General features: G+C 42.0%; 1 protein-coding gene across 17 annotated transcripts in view; it reads right to left on the minus strand.

The window, feature by feature from the left end:
- Nucleotides 1-27,534, minus strand: part of Cacna2d3 (calcium voltage-gated channel auxiliary subunit alpha2delta 3) — a 1,090,211-nt gene that overhangs the window by 505,006 nt on the left and 557,671 nt on the right. For all 17 annotated transcript variants that reach the window (XM_087181525.1, XM_087181521.1, XM_087181526.1 and 14 more), the window contains one exon: nt 17,368-17,530. In XM_087181525.1, coding sequence (XP_087037651.1) covers nt 17,368-17,530 — 163 coding nt within the window. The remainder of the gene's footprint in view (nt 1-17,367; nt 17,531-27,534) is intronic.

Genomic DNA, 27,534 nt, shown 5'->3' on the forward strand with positions numbered 1-27,534 from the left:
CCAACTCCAACTCCAAAGCTGTGGCTCAGAGATTTAACCAGGGGAACCTGGGCCATAAAACACAGAATTCAAAAAGCTCAACTGCAAGGAACTGACTTCATTTCCAACCAAGTGTAGGGAAATTGAAGCCTAAAGACACCCCAAAGACATAGGAGGCTGTAGTGAATGAAAAGTAGAAGGAGACTGACAGACACATTGGAGATATAAGCTAAGATCAGGCTGCAAAGTTTGCTGGAAAGAACCATAGGAAGGGACAGCTGAGAAGAAAACAAAACTCAATACTATTGAGAAACATCCCTTCAAAAGAACTGGAATTTGATGAGATCCATCTATAGAGTAATTTATGCCCCAGGTCATTATTGGGGAACAAAAGCAAACGTCCAGCAATTATTGGAGTCTAACAGCTCCAAAGTTAATCTAGAATAGCAAGTGGCTCAAAATAGCCAAGCCACTCTTGAAAAATAAGAACAAAGTTGAAGGATTTACACTTGCTGGTTTCAAAACTTGCTACAAAGCATCAATAATTTGGACCAGCATAAAGATAGGCACATGGATCAAAGGTATAAAACTGAGAGTCCAGAAACAGGTCTGTGTGTCTATGCTACGCTTACTTTCAAGAAAGGTGCCATGGCTATTAAATGGAGAAAAGAACAGGCATCTCAACAATCAGTTCTTAAACAGCCAGATGGGAGATTCACTCACAAAAGAATGAAGTTGGACCCTTGTGTCACAACATACAGAAAAATAAAATAGATCAAAAACCTAACTGTAAGAGCTGAAGTTATGAAACTCTTATAAGAAAACACAGAGCTAGACCTTTATGACCTTTTAGCAATGGACTCTTAGATAAGACACCAAAATCATAAGCAACAAAATTTAGAAATATATACATTGGATTCAGCAAAACTGAAAACTTTTGTTCTTCAAAGGATACCATCAAGAAAGTGACAAGTCACAGAATGGGAAAACAGTATTTTCAAATCAAACATCTGATAAAGGACTTTATGAAGAAATCGTACCAATAAATAATAAAAAGACAACCCAACTGAAGATAGCCAAAGGATCCAAATAGAGAAGAAAATACGTATGAATGGCCAACAGTCACACGAAAAGATTCATGAAATTATTAGTCATCAGGAAAATATAAATAAAAACCACAATGAGATATCACCTCCCACACCTCTGACAAAAAGCCAGATAATAACAAGAGTTAGCAAGGATGTGGAGAAATCAAAACTCTTATATATTACTGATGGGAAAAGAAAAGAATCCAAGTACTTTGGGAAACAGTCTAGGAGTTCCTCAAATGGCTAAATATTAAGTTATAATATGATTTGGTAATTGCACTCCTACATGGATACCCAAAAGAAATGAAATGTTATCCACACCAAAAAACCTGAATGCTCATAGGCGCATTATTTGTAATAGTTAAAACATCAAAGCAACCTAAATCCTCATGAACTAAAGAATGGACAAACAAATTGCAGTGTACACATACAATAGATTATTTTTCCAGAAAAAAATGAATAGTGATACATGCTTCAACATGGTTAAATCTTGCAAAGATTATGTTAAGTAAAAGAAGCCAATCACGAGACCATCCAGAAGGCCAATCTACTTAGATGGAAAATAGATCAGTGGTCACGTAGGACTGGGGAAATCAAAGTTAGGAAGATGATCATTAAGGGGTACAGGGTTCCTTCTGGGGTGATAAAAATGTTCTAAAATCACCGTGCTGATGACTCCACACACTGTGAATACATTAGAAACCACTGAATTGTATGTTTTAAACAGGCAAATCATAATGGTATATAAATTTTATCTCAGCAAGGCTGCTAAAAACATAAAGAAGCTGTCTGAGTGACTAAAGTCACTGAGTGGACAGAGACGAGAACCACGGTCCAGTTCCAGGGTCCAGTCTCTCTGTGGTACAAATGGTTACTTCCACAGGATGCTGTCTATGAGCTGCATCAGGTCTAGGTTGTGTGAACCACTCACATGCTTGGAAAGAATATACTGACAAACTGTTGTGTAGTAACCCAGCCTCGTCATTTCTAAGATCAGGCACTAAAGTGACCCCCCGCCAGTGGGCCGAGATACTGATCTCAGTGCTCAGGATGAGAGACAAAGCAATGACTGAGTTTCCCCTTCTTGGAACTCTGGGATGTTGCATCAGGAGAAAGGCTGAGAAGAACTATTACCAGGGCACTTGTAAAAGTCAGTTGCTGCATACGATGGACTTCAGCCTCCCTGTGTGTGTGTATGCAGGGGGACCAAGAAAGCATCATAAATTTGCACTTTTGTAAAACCAGCCTCCTCACAGCTAGCCATTTCAATTTGCAGAGTGTTGCAATCCGCCTTCTTCAGGTTTTCATTTTTAACTGAAACACACCAAGACAGAATAGATGTCTTCACACTCTTCGCTTCACTTCATGGCTGGCACTGCCCTGGTGCCAATGGCGTTGACTTAAGCTGTTTAGAGCTGGCATAGGGTTATACTTCACATCAGTCAAGTTAACATGCACTACCCATTTAAAAACTAATCTTGGTCTCCATCCTTTGTTACCAGGACATTTGACTTAGATTTTTGTCACCGTGCCAATGCAATCCATATTCCTCCAAAGACGGAGTAACTCTGAAACAATTCCTCCTAACTTCGCCATTCATTATGCACAAATATGTGCCACAGGCCTGGAAATGGAAGATAAGGCTCTTTCTGGCACAATCTGAAAGTGTATTTCTTGTCTCCTATGACTAAGCTATTTGTTAGGAAAAGGGGCTGCCGAAATGGAAAAAACCATATTCTCTTTGCTGCTACCTCATCGAAAAGGGGGCAGGCCTCAGGACAGACTCTTCACCACGCTGTTCAAGAGTCTGACTTTATCTCCAATCCACCCTGGCATGGGTCTGCTGGTCGCCAGATTTAGATTCCACCAGGAGACCCTCCCTGCCTTGCAAACATGGGCACTGCCAAGAGCAATGTGAGCTCCTGGAAGACGGACGGCCGTATCCACTGGGCTGGGTCAGGGGTGCAGGTGCCTAAGCCCAGTGCCATTGCTCTGAACTCTGCTTCATTATCTCTCTACTGTTCCCAAGAGTCGTTGCTATTAGGAGAACCAAGGCTCTGTCTGTGAACCAGTCCCTGGGGAGCACTTTTCTCAGCAATAATCCAGGTGACTGTGAGTCAACTGGCCTGCATGACATGCTGTGGGTTTCAAGTGTGTTGGGATTTCATTTCCCACCAAATGCCACCCATCTGTCACCTGGTGACATGAGCTCAGAGGTGCAGAGAGGACCTTGCCTGCAGGCAGAGCGCATGGAGACACTCATCATTGTACTGCCTCCATGCAGGTGAGGCACTGGGCTCCAGACTTAGGGGGTTCTTGGATTTCCAGCCTTACCCGCACAAGTCTTTTTTGTGCCTGTGTGCTCGAGTAAAAACGTACTGGTGAATTTCTAACATTAGTTAATCAATGTCATTTTCAAATATTTTATGCAGAATTCATATTTGGTGCATGAAGATGGCTTTTCCTGCATAAGCAAAAAATAACCACCAAGGCCCCCCCCCAGTCCTCTCTTCTTTTTTATTTAAGGACAGACTTGGGAGGGGGAAAAAAAGAAAAAAGTTTTCAACTTTTCATATCTTGACAGCTGAAACAATTCCTGGTTGAATCAACTTCAGAAAACTCCTGAGAATGACCTAAGGAAAATGAAACCTACAACTCTGGGAGGAAAAGTACCAGGACAGATGAGGAGCACTTCTGGAGTCATTATCAACAATATCAGTCAGGTGACCGAGGGAGGCCAAGAGGAGCTGGACATGAATGCAGATAAGGCTGGTGCCAGCAGGTGCTCCTGTCCCTACAGGTGTCAGCCTTGCAGAGAGGAGAGGCTAGGCCTCCCCATGATCCCACCAGGGTCTGGGCATCTCAGACACGGAAGGGACTGACGTGCTCTCCTGCGCTCCTTACCATCCTACTTCACTTCGCAGGCAACCTCTCCTCATCCTATTACAGGGATCCCAGGCCTTAAGGAAGGCGACTAATCCTCACAAAGTTTGGGTAATTTACACAGTCTGACATCTGGCAAGTGGAGGAGCAGGGACTGGACCCCAAGCTTGCATCCACGACCATGCTGATACATAGCAGCTCTCGCCCTGACTCTACACTAGGAAGCAGACAATTCCTACCCCTCACTCCATTGTGCCCACACTGCTTTAAAGAAGTCTCGGCAGCCCTGGTTATCTTCTTAAAGGGCCCATAGAGCAAAACTGTGGGAGCCCACCACACCTTGTTAGAAGGACAGCAGGAAGGTTCGACCCCAGCACAATAATGTCAAAACACCAGGGGTTTGAAGGCTAAAATGCTCGGACACAGACGGCCATCATCTCATTGTCTGATGCCCAGAACAATCCCAGGCTCACTCTCGGCTGAGTGGGACCTGAATCACGAGCTATGAGAAAGCAGCAGAGCCGCCTGAGTTAGTTCTGAAGGAATGTGGACTAAACAGGGGCCCAAGCTGCAGGAACTTGGGACCAAGCCAGGTAGCCATGGGGTGCAGAAAAAATGAGACAGAGGCCTGGACACCCTATAAGGCCCAGGATTCCCCTCTGAGAAATGTGAGGGCCCTGGGAGGAGGCAGGGGAAGGAGCCACACATTCACTCCCTGCAGGAGATACCAGCAATAGGCCACATAAATCAGAGCTCAACGAAGGAAGCAGCGCTACTCCTAGGTGATACTCAGGGCTTCAACCATGAGGAAGGTGCTGACCAGTTACAGTGGATGCAGGCCCCAACCTGTCATGCCAAGCCCCAGCTGCGGGGAGAGGCTGGGGCAGACAGAAGACTTTGAGAAGGGGCCATAACCAGCCATACACATTCTCTCAGCATGTGAACCACCAACACAGCCACACTGGGGCTCCCTAGCTGAGATCAGCTGCAGGGAATGTCTTTAAGAACCAGCCATGGTGACACTGCTGGCAGTGAGAAGCCACCTAGGTGCTAGGCACCCCCCAAAACACCTCTCCTGGGGGGATCTTGCTGTGCAATAAAGCACGGTGACCAGCACAAGAGGCAGACCTGCCTCAAATCTTCATGGGAAGGAGGAGAGTGTATCAGTCGGGTCAAACCACCGAAACAAAATACCACAGGCTGGGCAACTTAAACAACAGACACTGACTTCCTCACAGTCCTAGAAGCTAGAAGTTCCAGATCAAGTTGTGAGAAGAGGTTCCATGTAGTCTGCATCTTGGCTTCTCCTGAGCTCTCTGTCTTTGGCTCACAGATTGCTGCCCTTTTGCTGTGTCTGTACGTGGTCTTCTCTTGCCTCTCCCCTGGAGAGTCTTCCCCTTATAAGATGCAGTCATACTGGGTGAAGGCCCCACTCTACAGATCTCATTTTAACTAAATTACCTCTTTAAAGGTAATTTATAATTCCATTCTAAAGTCCTGGGGACTAAACATGGAAATTTTAGGGTGAACACAGTTCAGCCCACAACTGAGAGCAAAGTGGCAAATAAGAGAGCCACATGCCTACATAAGTTGATCCATTTGAAACACACAGATGTACATGAAAGGAGACATTTCAGTCCTAATAAGTGAATGACAGAAATGATCCAAGGCTAGGTTTACTGTTGGGCAGAAGAAAGCTCCAGAGCTAAGAACAGACTATGGCAGCCTGTCTTGACATCCAAAAGAGTGGCCCAGAAACATACAACCCAGCAGAGTAAAGAGGCTGTACACGTCTGGTTTGTGAAAAAGCAAAGGTTCTGTGTGAACATTAGGAAGGCACTACCAGGCTTCCACTCTTGTGGGGAGGACCTTCTAGTATCCCTCTCATGCCTGTTCCTCAGGATCCTGAATGGTCCCTGAATGGTTCAGAGCACGGAGCCCTGAATGCCCCTCATGACCTCTTCAGCTGAGTTCCCAAGCCCCTTTGACCCAATAGTTTCCCTCCTCCTACTTAGCCTCTGACAAAAATCCATACCAGAAGGTCTCTGAAGGCTAAGAATGGTCCGACCTCCCTGCTGCCAGCCCTGGCACTTGAGGAAAGCAGACACAAGTAAAGATGTGGCTGTGGGGACCAACTGCTGACGCTCTGCTCAGAGCTCTAGTAGGAAACCAGATTTGGAACCAGGACTCGACCCCAGTCTGAGTTTCCCCTTACAGAGTTATGTGGCTTCAACTCTTCTAAGTCATTTTCTTCACCTGTGAGATGTAGATTAATCCACTGCCAAAAGATAAAGTCACAGCACGTGGCATATTTATGCAGATGGAGAGACGCGGTTCTCTACACGTGGGGACACAAAGCAGCACAGCAGAGTTGTTGAGGTAGAAACTACTCGCGAGCTGTTCTCCTGCCATAGGGTGAGGGAGGATAAAGAAAGCAAGATCAGAGAGGTACAAAAATAACTCTCCTACTTCGGTTAGAGGGAGGATACAAGAGGGAGGTCCTCTGGAGACTGGAACATGGATGAGTCCATACTGCCCTCCATGTGTTGTCATGAGACATAAGAAAGGCAACAGAGTCTTTTGTACTAGAAATGGCAAAATGTCTGAGGCATAGACTTTTAAAAGTCATCTTGAGGATCTGCAGGCCTGATCAGAGAATATACGTGAGAGTAGCATCCTGTCCCCAATTCCTACCTGTGCTGCTGCTGGGCATTCTTAAGGGGAGTGTAGTCAGCCTACTGGAACCTTTGCCCCAGGTCTCCTGTGACATGTCCCTCCTGCAAGCCAGCTTCCAGAAGGAGGCCAGAGACAGAGGGGTATATCAGAGGGGGCTGGCTTTGTAGAGCCCTGGCCACATTAACTCCAGGTCCCCACCCGCCACCACCCTAACCCTAAGGGTCCACTGAGAGCCAGGACCAGCTGATTCCAAAGCCCTGGGCAAGTTACCTGATGCAATGTCAAGGAGAGGCAGCAAAAGACAAGATTGCACAGTTGCTTCTTGAGACCAGAAAACTGCACTTTTTTTTTCTGGTACTCAGGATTGAAGCCAGGGGCTTATGTATACTCAGCAAGTCCCCTACTACTGAGCTACTACATCCTCAGCCCTCAGAAAACCACAAGTTTAATCACGGTTTCAGTTTTCTCCTGTACAAACTGGTATTTCTTGAGTATTTCACACACTCACATGCTCGATGAACACCATGTCTGATGAATTCTGTATGCCATCTCCCGCTCTATTTCATCCCAAAACATATTCTCATGGACTACGTACCAAACATTCCTCTGCTGTGTTCTCTCTGACTGCAAAACACCCTAACTCTTCCATGCCCCAGCTCTGTCTACATTTTTCCTACCCAACCTTTAGATGACAGCTGAGCTTAGACTCCTCAGGAAAAGTCCTCTGATCACAGCCAACCCCTCTCCTAGTTCATCCCAGACTGAGTCGCTGAGGCATGGCCCACCCTTCTACTGCACCGCACACCCCACTCACCTGCCCCTCCACTGTCCACTAAGCTCCCCAAGCAGGGTGGCACCTCTTCATCCCTCACACACCTCCTCATGCCCATGCATCACTCAGCACACTGCAGTGCTCCCCATAAATGTAGTCACTCGAGGTAAGATGATGGTGTCATACCGATCCCAGCTCTGCTTTCATGGCCTAACCCTAACCCCAACCCTAACCCTAACCCTAACCCTAACCCCAACCCCAACCCCAACCCCAACCCTAACCCTAATCCTCCTCCTAAACATGCTGCAGTAGCTTTCTGGAGAGGCAAAGTGCCTTTTTGCATGGAGAATCATTCTCTCCTTACTTCTTGGCTTCTGCATATGTTGGTATGGCAGGATTGTAGGGATTAAATATGGAACTGCCACATATCCGACAGAAATAGCCCAATGTGAGAGCGGCTGGTACCATTGATATTCTGATGCAGAATCTCCTTGCATTTTTAAAAAAGATTTCTGCTGCAAATATGATTTTGATGAAGGGAAGAGATTAGAAGTGTTTATGTAAAATAAGGCTAGTTTTCATTTATGACGGCTTTTCGCATGCTGAGAAGAAAATAGCACAATTTGCCAAAAACAAGGCCTTCTCTTTGCTGCCCATAGGAGGTGTGCGTGTAAACAGGGGGGCCACAGCCTGACGAGTGCACAGTCATTGGGGTGGAAGACACAGTGGCAGGTAGGACACAGCAGAGAGGCAGTGTGTCCTGGCAGTTCGGAAGTACAGAGTCGAGTGTGTGTGATGATTACCCGCTTCAGTGTTTCTGAACAAGTCTCTAAGCCTCAGTTTTCTCATCGGTAAAATGAGAATAATGGTTCCTCCTTCACTAAATTGTGGGTAGGATTTCCCTGTATTAAACTGTATTGTGCCTGGCACACCGTGAGTGTCACATAAACATTATCTGAAGAAAAACACTGATAGAGGCTTCATGAACACAAAGAGAGTGTGTTCTGGACAGAAGCTTCCATTCGTTTGGCACTGGGAAGAACAAAAGAGCATGAGAAGTGAACAAACAGAAGTTTCCCTTATGTACCTGACAAGGCTGACACCTCCATCAGCCGACAGCCTCCAGGCCCTTCAGAGAGTCCTAGCCCCAGGCCTAGGGAAGCAAGAGTGTCATCTGAAGCCCTGCAGCGGCTAACTGCAGTGGCAGCCCTGTGGCCTAAGCAGTAGGGCCTGCGCACACAGAGCTTCCAGGGCCCCAGCTGCGAGAGTGAGTGCAGCACAGGTGCGAGGATCCAGACCAGGCCGCTGGATGAAGGGCCCACCAGCCTCCGACACCTGCCGTTCTCAGGCCCATGGTTCTGTCCCTGGATTCCTGAAGCACAACTGAACTTACAAAAGGGCACAGTAGAGAAAAGAGGAATGTTGCCTGGTTCCGTGTCATAGATATTCGCAGCCACAAGCCATGTCACTGTCCTCACTCACCTGACAATGCTAGCATCATGACTGCTCGTAGCTTTTACTGCACGGTAACTGAGGCGTGAAATGCTGAACATACATGGTGCTGTTTAATCCTCACAAAACCCCAAGGGCTATCCTAACGCCTTCTGCGAGCATCACGCCTGAACTCCTTGTGAGCAGGGTCAGCACTGAGCAACAGGGGGTACCACACTTAGACCATGAGGCCCTGAGTGAGCCCCGACACTGCTGCCCAGCAGGCCTGTAGCTACCTGCAGGACCGCCTGCCTGTCTGCCCTGTGCTTAAGTCCTGGAGGCCTGACCTGCATTATCCTCACCAAAGCAGTCCCTTGTAACACAGACACATCTGTGGCCTACACGGCTGACTGGGTCACCCCAAGGACAGTAGCTCTTAGTCTGTTTTCCCCACAAGACACACCCGACTGTCCCCCAGAAGCCAGTGCTGCCATTTTGAGAGTGCTAAAGATGGCTCTTCCTCTCCCAACCCCCAATACACAGGCTAGGAAGCAAGTGTTTAACAGTGAGGTTGTCACAGAATGACCTTGAATCTCCCTCTAAATCATTAAAAAAAGTAAATCACCAACAAACTCTGGATTTCCACTATTACTGGGACATTTCACAAATGTTGGGTCACCGGAGTGAAATAAAACACTATTAGCATTCATTCCTTCTCTTCTGCTGCTCTTTCTTGCTCTAACTCCTCCTTTGGGAATTTTTCTAGCCTCATCCAACTGCAAGACTCCACCATGATTACCATTACTTAAAAAAGAAAAGCACTGCAAATACAAAGTTAAAGATCCTGAAAATAGCATTACCACACAAGTCGTGCATCTACAATGACCATCTTCAGAAACAGAGAGTTGAGCAAAAATCAAAATGCAAATACAGGTAAGCAGACAGAGCCAAAAGGCAGACAAAACCACCACCCACTTGTGATGACTGGTGGTGGTTACAATTCAATCCAACAAGCCCAGCGGAAGACTTCCGATATTCCAGGTCCTCTGCTGAGTCCTCAAGGATTTGAAAAACCATAGCTCCTGCCCCCAAGATCCAGGGAAAGGAGCCCTGTGAAGGAGAAACCACTATGCAATGTGACAAACAGTCTACCAGAGGCACAGTCATAAGACTGGGGATGTACAAAGGGCAGAGGAGAATGCTGGAGAGCAGGGCTGGAGCCAGAGGGAATGCTGAGGTGACTCTCAAGAAAGGGTCAGCCTGGCTGGGGTGACAGGGAGAGGAGAGATCATCCTGGCCTAGAGGTCAAACCCAAAGCAAAGGCTGTTGAGGAAGTGAGGGGTTCTGGGATTTCTCATGACCAGGAAGAAGAGGACCACAGTGACCCATAAAAGAGGGGAGGAAGCTGGAGAAATTTTTTGAGTGCCTGCATGTCATCCTGTAAACAGTGCTGGAGGGACAGGGAGCCTGAGCCTGGGGATGAGGGTCCCCTGCAAGTTCTGGAAGGGCAGCACAAGGAACACAAGTGGCTTGCAGGCATGTAGAAGCTGTTTTGGTTTGAGGAATCAGTGAGCTCCAGGTGCCCCTGTGTATCTGAACTGTGCAGGACACCACACCTTCGCCTCCTTAATGCTCAAAAGGACACTTTCGGGCCAGGGATTTAGCTCAGTGGTTCCACTGCCTGCCTCACAAGCACAAGGACCCGAGTTTGATCCCCAGTACCAAAAAAAAAAAAGGACACTTTCCACCTTGTAGATGAGGAGACAGAGGCTCAGAGAGTGACATGCTTTTCCCAGTCCTCCAAGCTAGTGATCACAGAACTGTGGTGCCAGTCCAGGCTTGCTGGTCTCTAAAGACTACCTGATACCTCTGGAAAGATTCCCACAATGAACCAACAGCAGAGGGGGTTCACAGGACAGTGAAAGGGGACTAGGAGGGGACAGGAGGACAGAAATAGTGTTGCAGACAGACTTAGGCAGGAGTATAAAATCCTCCACTACATTTTAGGGAGCAGTTAACAAACAGGCAGCTAAAGTGATGTGTGTGAGTCATACCATACGTAACCTCCCTGCACCCAAGGCTGCAACGTGCTGTGGAGGGGTCACCTTGATGGAAGGTGGCTGCCACTGCTGCCTACAGCCCATGAGTCGCTGTGAATAAGATAATGCAGTTAAAGATGTGAGCATGGCTCTCAGCAAGCCACTCATCCATCCATCCATTCATCCAGCCAGCCAGCTGTCTATCCATCTATCCATTCATCCGTCTATCTGTCCATTTATTCAAGGGCAACTTCTAGGCTAAACATAAGCCTAAGCATAATTTTAAAGGCCATAAAGGGCCACAAGACACCCTTTGTCCACTAACGCTACTTCTAAGAAGACTGAGACATAAACTTATGCACATACTACACATACACATCTAAACAGACCTATGTTTGTGTGTGTTGTGTGCATACAGTCAGAGGTATGAAAGAATTGCCAAAACCTTGAACCCAGCCATTCAAACTGTGAATTATGTCAGAAGTAATTTTTCTATAACATAAATATAATCTTCATACTAGAAGAGAAAAATGATGAACATTTCAGGATGACAATTATGGCATCATTTCAAGACACTATCTTGTGTGTGTCTTTAGTCTAGTTGTGCTCAAATTAACTGACGGGGGTTCTTGGAAAAAAAAAACAAAAGCAAACTACAGTTTAGAAAGGTGCACTGGACCTTGGTGGGGACTGTGGTCCTCAGCCAGCCATGCAATGGGGTCGAGGGTGTATTGATTGTTTTTCTTTAGAGAAAAAGCAGTGGGCTCTGGCCTGATTTCTATGATCTTGACTTCTAATTCCAATCTATGGCTGGGTTGCCTACTCCAAATGCTTCAGTTCAAAATCCCAAGAAGAAAACAAACCATGGAGAGTTGGAATTTGTTTTTGACATCCTAGGTCCTGGGCTCTTAGCGTGTCTGTCTGTCTGTCTCTCTCTCTCACACACACACACACACACACACACACACACACACACACACACACACGCACACACATACATACACATATACAAAGAAAAAGAAACAAAAGAAATATTAAACAGTTTTTTAAAAGGTTTTGTAAGGCTTCTAGCACATCAAATGGATCTTAGGGAACAATATTTAATGATTTCTGTGTAAACAAATCAAAAACATATGGATTAAATTTCCCTTAAAATACACACATGCAATTAAGGGGAAAAGTGCCTGGCAAAATGGACTTTGTATTTTATCAAACCTAACATTTGAAAAATAGGTTGAGACATCTGACAAATTCAAACCCTGAGATGCCGCCTCTCTATGGCAGCCTGCACCTCAGCTTTTAAGCTGGGGCCCTAATTCCACCTCCACAGACCTCTGCTCTGCCTCCGGGGCTTTTAGAAGAACTACTGGATTGTAACAAACAAACTGCCCCTTACGCTCTTTCACAGCTGTCTTGGGTCTTCCCAAAGCTATTTTCATTTTTGAGGGCCCAGCCCCTAAGTACAGCACAGCCCTACAGCCCATCTTGGCCTGGCCGGACGTCCTTCCGGGAAGTCTAGCAGATGAAGAAATGTTCTAGACCAGTGGTGGCAAACCTAAGGCATGAGTGTTACTGTGTTTTCCTTTTAAGAAAAAAGATGTCAATGTATGAGTTATTTTTTTTCTAAACTAAAATCTCAGTATTCCGGTTTAACTGCAGGGTTGGCCCTTTGTGATATATAACTGAGTTTTGGGTTGCAGTCTGGCACTCAGTCTCTAAAAGGTTTGCCATCGCTGGTCTACACTCCACCCTGCATCCCCATCCCCATCCTCTGCCCTGTCACCTCTGCTGGGGCGATTTGCTTCTGCCTTATGCCCTCTGTTGCCGGGAATCAAGACTGGGTTATATCCTATGTCTTCTCTTCATCTGTGCAAGAACAAAATGCAAAGCCACTCTTAACTGCAGTCTTCATTCATCGTTTCACCTTGCAACAAGTATTTATTTCATACCTATTACGTAACATGGATAGTCCTGGGGCTCCTGCCCTCATGAAGCAGATATTCTCTCTGCTCCCTGCGACACCAGCCCAAGGGCATCCCAACACAGCCATCCAGCCCTGGGCCACACACATTCTCCACCCAAGACCTGGACCATTCCTTCTTCTCCCTCTTCTTCATTGTGAGCAGGCCTCTTCCCAGCAAAGCTGGCAGCCATGTTTTTCCCATCACCATAGTTTCCATGATCTCCTGATGACTCTCACAGCCTCTCACTGCCTGGCCAGCCCTCCAAGGCTCCATGGCTACCTTTCTAGCTTCCAGCAGAGAAAGAGAAGAGTAGCTGCCACGTTGCTGCTGCTGCTGCTCCTGGGGCTCAACTTGCACTACTGTTCCACAGTCCTCTTGCTGAAGGCATGCCTAAAGGCCCTAACTTCTAATACCATCACCATGCTGATTAGATTTTAACCTATGCATTTTAGAGGGACACATAGAATGCACACAACAGCACTCATGCGGCCACTCGTGGGGCCAGGCATCTTCCTATGTGCTTAATTCTCAACACAACCCCTGAACTAGAGCAGTATGATTATCAGCTCCAAACTTATGGGTCAAACAAACTGAGACAGAGACATTTTGTGCAGCAACAGATGTGCCAGAGGACAGAGGGCCAAGCCAGGTGGCACAGGGATCTCATCAGGCTGGCTCTGGGATGACTTCAATCCCCAGCCTCCTTCTCTATTAGTTGTTTCCTAAGCCATATTCTTTCTTGAAGAGAATATGTCACCTGATATCTTTTTTTAAAGTTTCTTTTCCACTTAAATCGGCCAGGGTATGTTTCTGTTGCTTGCAAGCTCCATGGGGGCACTACAGCGCTGGCTGACTTCTCATGGCTCAGGAGGAGTAAACATCTATGGAAAACCATTATGCAAAGAGCAAGCAGCTGGGGTAAAGGGGGTACTAGGCTAGATCATCAGGTTCCCCGTGCTCAGAGAATTCCAAGTCAGGAAGGAAAGGGTATAGGCAATGCCCCCACAGAACAAAATGGCACAAACCAAAACCACATCTAACCAAAGACCTGAGGGGTAAGGAGACTGAATTTGATCTGCTTTTTAAGAATGAGCACTTGGATAAACAGGAAAGGGGAAGGCACGGATAAAGGAAATTAGCAGAAAAACAAGACACGATGGAAGGAAGACAAAGGCACACTCAGTGAACACAAGAGAATTCACCTGGGTGGAGGGAAGCGGGAGAAAAAGAGTTGATCAACAATAATTTTCTTTGGTGCACACATACACACACACATACATAAGTGCAGGCGTATATGCTATAAATATGTGCATTTATATGTAAATTTGATACAGCTTCAACATAGAAAGTACTTTCAAAAGAGCTTAGTTTTCTCCGAATCTTTTGCCAGTTCATCGACACCTCTCACAAAAAACTCCTGTCCCATACTTCACTCATGGAAAACATAGAGCTGCTCCCAGCTCTACATGGACCAGGCCCCACTCTTCAAAGTCTCCCTGAAAGTAAGACTGCCAGGCTGGGGATGCCAGAGCAGGCCCTCAGCAGTGATCTTGTGAGGGGGTCTTGTGGAGAAGCCGCGGTTCAGTCACCTGAGAGCCCTAAGAGGTATTCCCAAAGACCCCAGGAGTGGCTCTTTGCAGTCCTGTGGGCAGTGGCTCAGCTTGCTCCCCGGGGCACCACCTCTGATGCTGCAGGGCTGTCAGTGCCCTAAACAAAAGCAACCACAGAGGGAACCGCTCAGCTGGTGCCATGGAGGCAGAAGAGGATGGGAGGGAAAGGGACAGTTTACCAACTGGCTTTATCTAGGGTTAGAAATCCTACCCAAGAACACGACACACGGCAGCAGCTTCTAAGAAGTCCCAAACCACTATGCTATGTCTTCACAGGACCTGAGCTACCAGGAGAAAATGGCCTTGTGTGGATTTCCTTTGTTCGGGGCATAATTTCAAACCTAGGAACAATACAGCCAGGGACCAAGGTTGTAGCAGGTTTTAAGGACATGTCATCAATCACTAGATCTGAGTTGGAGGGCCTTTCTAAATAGGAAATATATTGCCGCAGCATGAAAAAGAAAAGATTGTTCAGGGCTGGTTTGAATTAGAGACAGGAATTTTCCTGAAGTCCCCTTTTCTTTCTCTTGGGCAGCTACTCACTGCCTGAGTGAGACAAGACAAGACACGGTGCCTGGCTGAGCCTGGCTGGGTGAGAGTCAAGTCCGGGTAGAGGATGATAGGAAGGTTGCAGGAGGGCTGCTGAGGATAACTTTAAATAGTGTCATCTACCTCGCATGGTGCAAGTGATTGGACTGTCTATTCATACTCTGCCTAGTGATTCTCACAAGCATAATTCTATAGCCTGTGTGATCAATAATGGTATGAGCCCCTTGTGCATTGCTAGCACTGAAAGGTACAATTATGCCTTTAATGCTCAAGGTGCAATTAAATCTCTATAATTGTGCTAATGGCTCCAGCAACCTTTAGGCAGCTGTCATATTTTAAAAGATCATTCTGAATTATTTTATGCTTGAAACTGCTCTGTAAAATCTTGTTAATTTTTCATCTTCTGTTGAGAATGTATTTAATGCTAAGAAGATGACTTTCTCCAGCCACACTGCCTAAAAAGGGGCAGGTTCATTTTGGTTTTCATCAGCTGACAAGATCCTCCTGGAGGACTAACTTCCCCTGAACAAAACTGAGCACAGCCCTGGAAGGCTCAATTCTGTTTGTTCTCTCAGAGTGTAAAATAAAGATTGGGTCTCAGGACATTACCTAGTCCAGAGACCTCTGAAGGTAGCTCAGACTGACACCATTTCTCCAAAGGGGAGAGAAGCCAAAACCGATTTGGGCCCTCCTCACATGGGCAAGTGGCGGGGTCCCTCCTTGGCACGCCACTGTCCCCTGGCTTTCCATAATTGTGGACATTCCATCAAAACCTGTTTGCTAATTACCTCATTACCTGTCTGTTCCAAACTAAACTGTGAGCACCCTGAGGGGGGGACCATGTCTGCTTCCCCATGGGATCTCCAGGAACTGTCAGAACAATTAATGCACAGTGGATGGCCTCCGAGGCTTCTTAAGGATGGATAACACATAAACAAACAAAAAGAGGACCTTAAGCATCCAGCCACAAGAACAGAGTTTGAGAGACCATAAGCTGGAAGATGGACTCACCAACCAGGCCCCTTAAACATTACCCTAGATCAATTCTGAAGCTCAATTCATATCCATGCTATTTCCCAATAACAGCAACAACAGCTAAAACGCACTGAGCACTCCTGAGAGCTACTGCTGTGCAGCGGGCTACACGGGCATCATTTTATACCCTCTCAGGAACTGGGTGAAGGAGATCGTACCCTTATTACTGTTGTACAAAGAAGGAAACTGAGGCTCAGGGCGAAAAAGGTCCTCGCTTGGCATCACAGAACCCACAAGAGGAAGAGCAGGACTGAAACCTGTAGCTCCTGTCCTTGACCATTAGACGCTGGTGATGGTTGAGTTTGAAACTGGGTACGATGATCAAGATATGGTAAATGCAGGTTCCAATTTCCCAAATGAACCTCATCCTTCTGTATTACTAACATGCTATAATATTTTGTAAATAAAAATACTAAAAGCTTAAACTAAAACAAAACTGGCCACTGATATCTTTGGTGCCTTGATGACAGACAATGGACAGATTTTTTATCTTGAATGCCACTGTGATTTTCTGACTTACTTCTCTCAGGCTCTTTGTTTAGGAGCCTTCTGGGTATGACAAAGTGGAGGGAACTCCTAAGTCACAAGGACAAGGGTAAACATTTTAAGAACAGCTGAACATTAATATCTTAAATTTGTCCTCACAACCACCCAAGGAGGACACAATTACAGTCCTTGGCCACTAAAACCCCAACTTAAATGAGCAGAGGGGAATTTTGGGAAAAGAACTCAATTGTTTACGTGAAGACTGATGTTAAGAGACACAAGCCCCACCCCTCCCGGTTTGCTGCTCAGGACACTGAGGAAAGACCACAGCGGATCCCAGAGCGACCCCGGGAGCTCCGTACCCATAACGCCGCTCCAGGAAGTGGAGCTAGATGACGGAAGGATTAACCCAGGGGTCAGTAAACTACAGCCTGCAAGTTTAATCCGGACATCGTTTTTTGTAGATAAAAAGTTTTATTGAAAAAGAGCCAGGCCTGGTGATTTACACATTGTTCCGGGGTGCTTTGGGCCGGAAAAGCAGAGAAGTGGCAACAGAGACCCTCCGGCTGGCAAAGTCTAAGAATTTACTCTCTGGCTCTTTGCAGAAATAGTTTGCTGCCCCTTGGACCGTGTGTTAGAGGGATTGATGGAAACACCAGCCAGGAAAACAGCAGCTCAGGTCTCCAGGCCCAACAGGCACAGGCTCCACCCACCCAGCAGACCCTTACTGCACTCATCTCCTATTTGTGTTTTTTAAAAAACTGAAGAACACTACATCCCAAACCAACTGGCCCTGACCTCTCAAGCCCCTGACTCTTCAACCTGCTGTACCTCTTCAGCAGCAGGGAGCCTTACCTTTGTTGTACATGTTCGTTGGCACTTGGACATCACTCAGACTGATGTTCACTGGCAAATTATTAAAATGATCATTGGGGGCTAAGATGAATTCTTTCCCCAGTTCCAGAAAGTTCCCATCTTTGTCTCTTTCATTTATCAGCACAGCATTGAAGTATTCATACTGAAAGAGAAAGACAGAAAGCATTACACGCTGCATAAGGGATGGGGTTATGGACTCAGGCCGGGCATTGGCCATGTGCTATCCTCGCATGGATGCTGATCGGCTCCTATAAGCGCTGTTTTACCTACTACCTGTGGCTGCTTTTCCACAGGTGTGATAACACTATATGAATATTTGCCAATGCCATTAAACATTCTTGAAAACCCGGAATTTAAAGGGCTGCACAGTACTTTCTCACATGAACATAAAGAAAATTGTCCTAAAAACATTTTATTCTTTAAATTCTGAAGACAGATTGTGCTGAAATAGAGCGTATATTTAAGTTGAGGGTGGAAGAAAATCAACAACAACAAAAACAAGTGAATATAAAATATGTCCGATCATAATACTGTGAAACTAACAGTGAGAAAGCAGGGAAGGGGAACAGCAGCAGTGGGAGGCTGGAATGTTACACTGGTGCTCAGGGAGGATCTTGCTGTTCTGGTGACTGGTGCAGAAAGACTGAATGAGGAGAGCCAGCCAGGCGCACGGGTCTACAGGAAGCATCTCATGCAGAGAGGGCAGCGAGGGAAAGACTCTCAGGTGGGAATGTGCTGGCACCTTTCACAAACGGCTGTCACCATTGTGTAACATACACTGAATGTTCAGTCTGTACCAGGAATTATTCTAAGCTTTTCATGGGTTAACTATTTTGATTCTCCTAACAATTTCACAAAGTAGATTTTTATCACAATTCCCAGTTCACAAATAAGGAAACTGAGGTACTTTGTACTCTGACAAAGATTCCACAGCTTACCAGCTGAGCCAGAATTCAAACACAATCTCTCTCCGGAATGTGTCTATCCACAGAGCAATCTTGCAAGACAGCCAGTGGAAGGTGCAGTAGGACAAACAGATCAGGACCTTAAAAGAACCATGATTAACATGATAAGGGCACTCACAGAAAAAGTGGGTAACATATAAAATAGATACATGCTGTAAGCAGAGAGGGGACTATTCTACAAAAGAATATTAAATACCCAAAGCAGATACGCTGGAACAGAAATGAACCCTGCTTTGGATGGCTCATGAGAAAACCAGACACAGCTGAAGAAGCAACCAGGGAGCCCGAACAGAGGTCCACAGAAGCATCCCAAATAGAAAAGGAAAGAGGGAGAAAAATCACCAAATATCCAAGAACTGTGAGATACTTATGAAAGAAGTAATACAGATGTAATTGGAATACTGGAAGGAGGAGAAAGGAGCTGGGTGTGAAGGTGCACACCTGTAATCCCAGCACTTGAGAGGCTGAGGCAGGAGGATCACTGTGAGTTCTAGGCCAGCCTGGGCTACACAGTGAGACCCTGTCTCAACCAAAAAAAAGAGAAAAAGAGAGAGAGAGAGAGAGAGAGAGAAAGGGACTGAAGGTATATTTGAAAAAATAATGGCTGAGAATTTTCCAAAATTAACAACAAACACCAAACTACAGATACATCAGCTCAGAAAGCATCAAGCACAGTGAAGACTATGCAAAAAATGTATAATTGTATATCAAATTCAACCTGCAAAAAATACAATGCTAACGTACCTCATAAACTTAATCTGTTCTACAATTTTGGAAAAGATGGCCACATCTGTGTTTGTGTGGGAAAGATGCCCACAGTTGTGTTTGTCACCCAATGCAGTTTGCAAACACAAACAAAATTCTGCCAAATGTTTCTGTTTGCAAACCAAATTGTTTGCAGACGAAAGCATTTGTGAGCTGAGGTACTACTGTAAAAGGTAAAAGCTTGAAAAAATCTTATAGAAAAACAAGGATATGCATTATATCAGACTTCTCTTCAGAAATTATAAGCAAGCAAGAGAATAGACTGAGATATGTAATGTTCAAAGAAAAAACACATGATTTAGATTTTTATATCCAGCAAAATTATCCTTCAGAAGTGAAGGAGAAATAAAGATCTGCTCAGACGAACAACAATTGAGGGAATTTATTGCTAGTAGACCTGGCTTGTAAGAAGTGTTAAAAGTTCTTAAAAGAAGGAGCCGGGGATGTAGCTCAGTGGCCTGGCAAGAGCAAGGTCCTGAGTTCGATTCCTGGTACCGAAAAAAAAGTTCTTAAAAGAGAAAGAAAACTATACAGGTCAGAAGTTCTGATTTATATAAAGAAGACTATTATGGCAGAATAAATGAAGGTGAAATACATAATCTTTCTTATTCTTAACTGATCTAATACAGAACATCTTGTTCAAAATACTAATAGCAAAAATTTATTGGGTGATTGTAGCTTATGGATAAGTAAAACAAATGACAGTAGTGTTATAAGGAACTGGGGGAGGGTGGAGAACACTCTGTTTGAATATGTCCCTTCCAAAATGTAGGTCTTTTCAATGTGACAGTACGAAGAGGTGGGAATATCAACAAGTGATTAGATCCCAGGGCTTCTTCCTCATAAATGGGACTAAGTGCCTTTGTAAAGGGGCTTGATGAAGGGAGTTCATCTGTTTTGCTCTTCTACCTTCCGCATGTGAAAAGTGTTCCTGCTCCTCCACAGAATGCAGCATCAAAGCACTGTCTTGAAGGAGGGAGAGGAAGGGAAGGAAAAGAAAAATGGATCAAGGTGCAATATGTATATGGACCAATTTCTTATGATGAATGTATTTATTTTGTATTGCAAACATACACTAATAAAAAGATATTCATTTTTTTAAAAGGCACTATCTTGGAAGAAGAAAGAAGCCCTCACCAGACATTAAACCTGCTGGTGCTTTGACCTTGGACTTTTCAGCCTCCAGAATTTGAGAAAATAAATTCCTGCTCTTCATAATTTACTCAGCCTCAGTATTAAGTTACAGCAGCACAAATGAGAGCTAAGGTACTCAGTTGAAAGGTACCTGCACTACTCCTGAAGTGGTACAGGTTTATTTAAAAGTGAATTTAAGTTAAAATTAAAGCTTCAAAATTAAAATTCCAAGTTGTAAATGTATACTGAAAACTACTAAAATAATTTTACAAGGAATTATGTGTTAATAAAGGAGAGAAAATTCAGTCACATCAGATGTTTCATTAAAGCTAGAGAAAGGCAAAAAAAGTCAAAGGCAACAGAAACAAGGTCAGTGAATAGGAAGCAACTGTAAATATGGTATGTATTAATCTTACTATATCAATAATCACTTTAAATGTGAATGATCTACATATACCATTTAAAAGGAGATTGTAATAGCAGACAAAAAACAAGCCTCATAAAAAAGGATAAATTTGAATCATTTGTAGGAAAATGGATGCAACTTGAGACCATAATGTTAAGTTAAATAAATCAGACACACAAGCTAAAATATCACATTGTTTCTCTTATATGAGAACCCACAACACAAATAAAGAGCAAAATACAAGATAAAAAATAGAAAGTAGGGAGATAAATCTTTTTCAAATGGGAAGGATATGAAGAGATGGAGGGAGGGAGATAAAGGGGCTAGAAAGAGCAGAAAAAAATTGAACCAACTCCCTCACTCAAGAGGTAATGTAAATGTGTATTAATAAAAAATAAAAACTGAAAAAAGAAAATTGCAATGGATTGAAAAAGGAAATAAAAACAAGTTGCAACTATATTTTTTACCAAAAGAAATTCATTGTAAACATAAAGAAATAGGAAAATTAAAAGTAAAATGATATTGAAATACAGAAAAATATCTTAAAAAGTTAGAGTTGCTACATTAATTTTAGACAAAAGAGACTTTGGAATAAGGAAAATTATCATAGAAAAATATGAGTATTACTTAATTGCTGGCAGTAAATCCTCCAAGAAGAAATAACAACTTGATGTATGGGAAATTAACAACAGACAATTAAAATTTAAAAAGCAAAGACCAAAAGAACTTCAAAGAGAAATGGATAAATTCTCTATTACACTAAAGACTTCAGCACCCTCTTATCAGTTATTGACAGACTCAGTAGGCAAAAGTTGGTAAGAATATAGATGAGCTGAAGAACACCATCAACTGGACCTTATTGACATTTATAAAATACCTCATCTAACAAGAGCAGAATGGGCTTTCTTCTCAAGCATGTGAGGATGCTTGCTAAGAATATTTACTTTAGGCCATAAAATGCACCTTTACAGATTTAAAAGAACATAAAGCATACAAAGTATGTCCTCGGTCTATCATAGAATTTAACAAGAAATCAATAACAAAATGATAGCCCAAAAATCTCCAAATACTTGAAGATTAAACAATATACTTCTAAGTAACACATAGATCAAAAAGCCAACTCATGAGAAATTTCAAACTAAAGGAAAATGAAAATATAGCTGACCAAAAATTTATGAGATGAAGCAAAAACAATATTTAAAGGGAGATTTATGATATCATATATATATATATATTAGAAAAGAAAAAATACCTAGAATCACTCATCTAAGTTTCTACTTTAGGAAACTAAAAATAAAGGTATTACTAAATCTAAAGTAAGTGAGAAAAATTAAAATAATTGTTATTTTAATTTGCAGAAAAGAAATCAATAAAAATTTTTTAAAAATCAATAGAGAAAATTAATGAAACCAAATTGTTTCTTGGAGAAAATTTCTTACATTGAAAAGATAAAATGCAAAATCTGCAAAAAGAGCATACACATGAAGCAAAGTTCTGAGGAAGCCAGGTTCTGTCTCAGTGAAATTATATATGTTGCACCTAATACTTCCAGTACTGAGTTACAACAACACATTTGAAATGGTGTCTATCAGGAAAGATCAACAGACTCAATCCTCAGGACTTTTGCTGATGGATGTTCATGTAGCAACACTATTTCCCAACTGAACCTACTAGACAGTTACACAACTCCATACCAAAAAACTCTAGAGCCATTATTTTCCAGGGTATATAATAGATTACCAAAGAAATTTCAATAAATTACAAATGTCTGAAATACACATAGTATGTGCTCAGATCATAATGGGCTAAACTTAGAAGTCAATATATGATATTAATATGTAAATAACAATGATATCCAGATATCTAATAAAAGACAGTATCTAGAAAAGTCCAAAGGACTGAGAAATTTAAAAATATATCCTTAATAATATATGTGAGAAGGAAGAGAATGATGTGGAAAATCATAAAATATTTTAAAATCAATCACAGTGAAAACATGTCAATATTTGTGAGTTATAGCTAAGGCAGAGCTCAGAGAAAATCTGGCAAATTAAAAACCTTATCGAACAGAATTTCAAGAGGAATATGCCATCCTTAAGATTGAACCTAAAAAGCTTTTAAAAAGGAGAATAAAGTAAACTCAATGTTAAAGAAAGGAATTAATACAGATAAAAGCAGAAATCAAGAAAACAAAACAGAAGCAAAAACAATCAATGATATAAAAATTTGGTGCTCTAAAATAATTAATGAAAATATAAAGCATTAACTAGACTGATGCTATGGTTTGGAAGTGTTCCCCCAAAGCCCATATGTTAAGGTCTAGTCACCAACTTGTGGTGCTTCTGGGCGGTAGTGGAACCTTTAAGAGGTAGGGCCTACTGGGAGGAAGTAAGATTACTGGAAGCATGCCTTGGAGGGAATATTGCCACCCCAGCCCCTCCCCACTCTCATTGTGCTTCTCAACTGCCATCAGGTGAACAAGCAGCCCCTACATACACCTGTTATGATTTACTATGCCAATACAAGTTCAAAGCAACAGGGCTAGCTGACCATGTACTGAAACCTCTCAAACTGTGAGCCAAAATACATCTTTTCTTCTTCTACAGTGGTATCTCAGTACTCATCATTTATTGGTTCTGGAAGGCTCCATAAGTAACAAAATGACAAGTACCACATTGTTTTGGTAAAGGGTAGGAAGTCACAAGACCACTGAAATCAACAAGTTCTACTTTGCACATTAAGTACTAAACAAACAAGGAGTACTAGAATAAAATTTTCATGTCAAAATACATCACACACCAAATTCTACAAGTCTCAAAGCAGTCAAGTATCAACTTATGACTTTAAATTGATTATCTCAGGTATTCTGTTAGAGTGATAAAAAATTAAATAATATAATAGATTTTAAAAAAAAGGAAGAAAGCATAAAATACCACTATCAGGAATGAATGGGGAAACATTATTACAGATCCTACAGATAATTAAAAGATAAGAGAATGTTACTTTGTGCTAACAAATTCATTAATAAATAATATCAAACTCCTTGAAAAACAACAATGATCAAAGTTAATACAAGAATAAATACAAAATATGACTTATCCCACACATACAAAAGAGACTGATTTTGGGGCCGGGGATTTAGCTCAGTGGCTTTGCTGCCTGCTGCGCAAGCGCAAGGACCAGAGTTCGATCCCCAGTACCAAAAAAAAAAAAAAAAAAGACACTGATTTCACAGTTAATAGCTATGCCAAAATAAACAAACTACTGAACTCTAAGTTCACAGGCCTTATCTAACACATTGTATCAAATATACAAAGACAAAACCCAAGTGATTTTATATAGACTCTTTTGGAAAATTATAGGACAGAATACTTTCCAATGTACTTAATGAGGACACCAAAACCAAACAAGAAAATTTTTAAAACTATACAATAATATTACTCAAGAAACTAGAGGCAAACACCTTAAAACACTGAAACAATCCACCTGTAATTAAAAGTGTAGTATTTCTCAGAAATTCAAGGTTGGTTTGACATTTGAAAAATCAAAGTGATTCCCATTACATTCACAGAACAAAGAAAAACATATAGTCAAACAGATGCACAAAAATATTTGACAAAATTCACTTTTTGTGCATCATAAAAATGCTCAGGAAATTAGAAATGGAAAAAATATCCTCCACTTGATAAAGGGCATTTACAAAAAAATCCTACAACTAACATTACACAGTTGACCCTCCATATCTGTGGGTTCGACATCCATGGTTTCAACCAACCAGAATCAAAAGTATTTGAAAAAAATGAGTCTGTACTGAACATGTACAGACTTTTTTCTTGTAATTATTTCCTAAACTCGGTATAAAAAATTTACACACCATCTACGCTGCACTAGGTGGTGTAATTACTCTAGATATGAATTAAAGATGTGCGTAGTTTATAAACAAATACTGCACAATTTTATGTGAAGCAGTTAAACATCCACAGACTTTGCTATTCATGGGAATCCTAGAACCAATCCCTCACAGATATTGGGGGATGACTATAGTTAGCATGAATCACTGAATTGTTTTCCCCCTCAGATTATTATAAGGCAAAGATATCTTTTCATCCTTACTCAACATTATACCTGTGGTCCTGACAAATAAGACAAATAAATAAATCAAAGGTTTTGGTATTAGAAAGGAAAATGACTTTAATTGCAGACAACATGATTATCTACATAGAAAACCCTAAGGAAGCCACATAATATACTCTAGTAAAAAATTCATCAAAGTCACAGGATACAACATAAGTACATATATAGATACATATATATATGTATATATAGTTATATATTAACAAAGAACAATTGGTAATTGAAAATAACAGCATAAAAATATCAAACTTGAAGGTATAAATTTTTAATATGTGCAATGCCTGGAAACTACTAAGCCTTGAAAACTTCAAACATTGTTGTGACAAATTAAGGAAAACTTATATAAATCGAGAGAGATACTTTGTTGAAGAATTAGAAAACTCTGTATTAAGATGTTGATTCTTCCTAAACAGATCTGTAAATTCAATGAAATCTTAAGGAAATATCAACAATCATTTTATAGAAACTGTCAAGCTGATTTTAAATTTCATACAGACATCCAATGGACTTAAATATTCAAAACAATGTAAAAAAGAAGAAAAACATCCAAGGACTCACATTCCTGGTTTAAGCCATACTCTAATCAAAACAGTGTGGTATTAGTGTTACAATAGTCAAAAAAAGATAAATAAAGCAGAAGAAAGTCAAGAAATAAAGCCACACATGTACAATCAACTGATTTTCAGGAAAACTATTTCAATGAGAAAAGGATTTTCAATAAACTGTACTGTAAAAAATGATTAAATATATAAAAAACCTCATCTCCTAACTCACATCATATACATATTAATTCAAGGTGAATGATAGACTTAAATGCAAAAACAAAACTGTAATATTTCTGGAAAAAACTAGTATTTTTTGGCCTTCAGGTATACATTGATTTCTTAGGATACAGAAAGTACTTACAGTTTTTAAAATTCATAATGTGGACTTTATGAAAATTCAAACCTTTTTTTTTTTTGAAAATTCAAAACTTTTGATCATCAAATTCACTGTTAATAAATACAAAAGCTACTGCTAAGGAAAATGTATTCATAGTTCAGTAATTCAACAAATGATTTGTACTCAGAATATGTATTAAACTCCTATAACTCATCTTAAAATGTCAGCCATAATATGGATTCATGCTACAGAGGAGACTTTAATGCAGACTAAAATGTGTTCAACATCATTAGCCGTCTGCAAAATGCAAAATAAAAACCCAGCAGATGTCATTTTATAACTCTACAAAAGCTAAATTTTAAAAGTCTGATAATATTTAATATTACCTATGGTACAGAACCATCAGAACTTGTATATATTCCCCATGAAAGTATAAAATGCTATGAACATTTTGGAAAAAAAATATTGCAGCCTCTTGTGACATTCAACACATACTGCCTTATGACCCAGCAGTTCCACTCCAAGGTATTTACCAAGGGGAAATGAAAACAAATCCCCACAAAAACACTGAAGTGAATGTTCATTTAAAAGAAGCCCTGTTCGTAATAGTCAAAAACTAGAAATAAACCAAATGTTCATTAACCGGTGAAGGGATAAACAAATCTGTGATATATCCCTCTAATGGATTAGTATAGAATTCAGGAACAAATTACTGACACTCAAAATAGGAATGAATCTAACAAACACGAGTGTAAGAAACTAGACTAAATGGGATTTATATGTGTGATTTTGTTCTACAACAGGCAAGGTAATGGTTTGACTGTGATGCCAACTGGGCTGCTTCTGGTATAGAGGGGGTTGTCACCTGGGAGCGAGAGGAAGGGAGGAGAGGAGTACTGGTCAAGTTGTGTCTTTATGAACCATGGGTTATTCAGCATGGGCATCCATTCCTCGCTACGCTGTGAACTGTGTGCTAAAGAACTGTTACATTTTCATATATAGGAATAAATGCCTCAAAAAATTTAAGTCACAAAAAAACTTGCAATTCTTTTTGAATTATTAATTCAATAACTTTACAGAAACAGAGCTCAAGTGAACAAATTCCATGCCTAACCATTGTTTAAACCATGACGTCCTGCCATCTGGCATTCAGAAACAAAAGAAGCCATCATCTTTTGATGAAACACCATCCAGGTGAACGCCTTACCATGCAGAAAACCTTCACCAACCCATGAAGGGCCCAAAGCATAGAAGAGGAAGGGCCCCTATTTGAAAGAGCTGCTTTTGACGAATCATATAGAGCTTCTAGCCCCAGCACCCTGTTAAGGAAAGTTCTGATCTTCCATAGACCCAAGTATTCCACAGATTCTCAACACTTTTGCAAACTGAAATCTTCACTTCCATTCTTTCATTTACAGTAACTGGAAGTTACATTAACAAAACAAAGTCTTGGCAGGCTGGGTAAAGGACAAAGCAGTAATGTTCACCCACAGGAACTCTGGAGGCAGCTTCTAAATTGCCATTTAATTGAATAATCCTCACAGCCCAGAATGCAGATGTAGGAAGGATGGAAACATAAGCACGATTTTGCTCACTGGCAGTCACTGTTTACCATGGATGACTGTGTGGTCTGTTTCTCCTCCCCAAATCCATTTCTCCATCTGTATTGATTTTCAAATGGCTGATTCAGTACAAACAAGATGCAGTTCTCAGTCCTTGGAATGCATTGTTCTAATGATGAGGCTCAGTGGCTTTGTCCTTGTGATTGACTGAGGAAAAGATATGTTGGGTCCAAGCCACCTAAGTATTTCTGAATCCTTGTCACCCATAGGGTTAGAGTAAACTAATTCTTTCATCAGT

The sequence above is a fragment of the Heterocephalus glaber genome, unplaced genomic scaffold, assembly GCF_053883595.1.
Source record: "Heterocephalus glaber isolate CG9 unplaced genomic scaffold, H.glaber_assembly_v1.0 deba00001472, whole genome shotgun sequence".
In the NCBI taxonomy this organism is placed as follows: Eukaryota; Metazoa; Chordata; class Mammalia; order Rodentia; family Bathyergidae; genus Heterocephalus; species Heterocephalus glaber.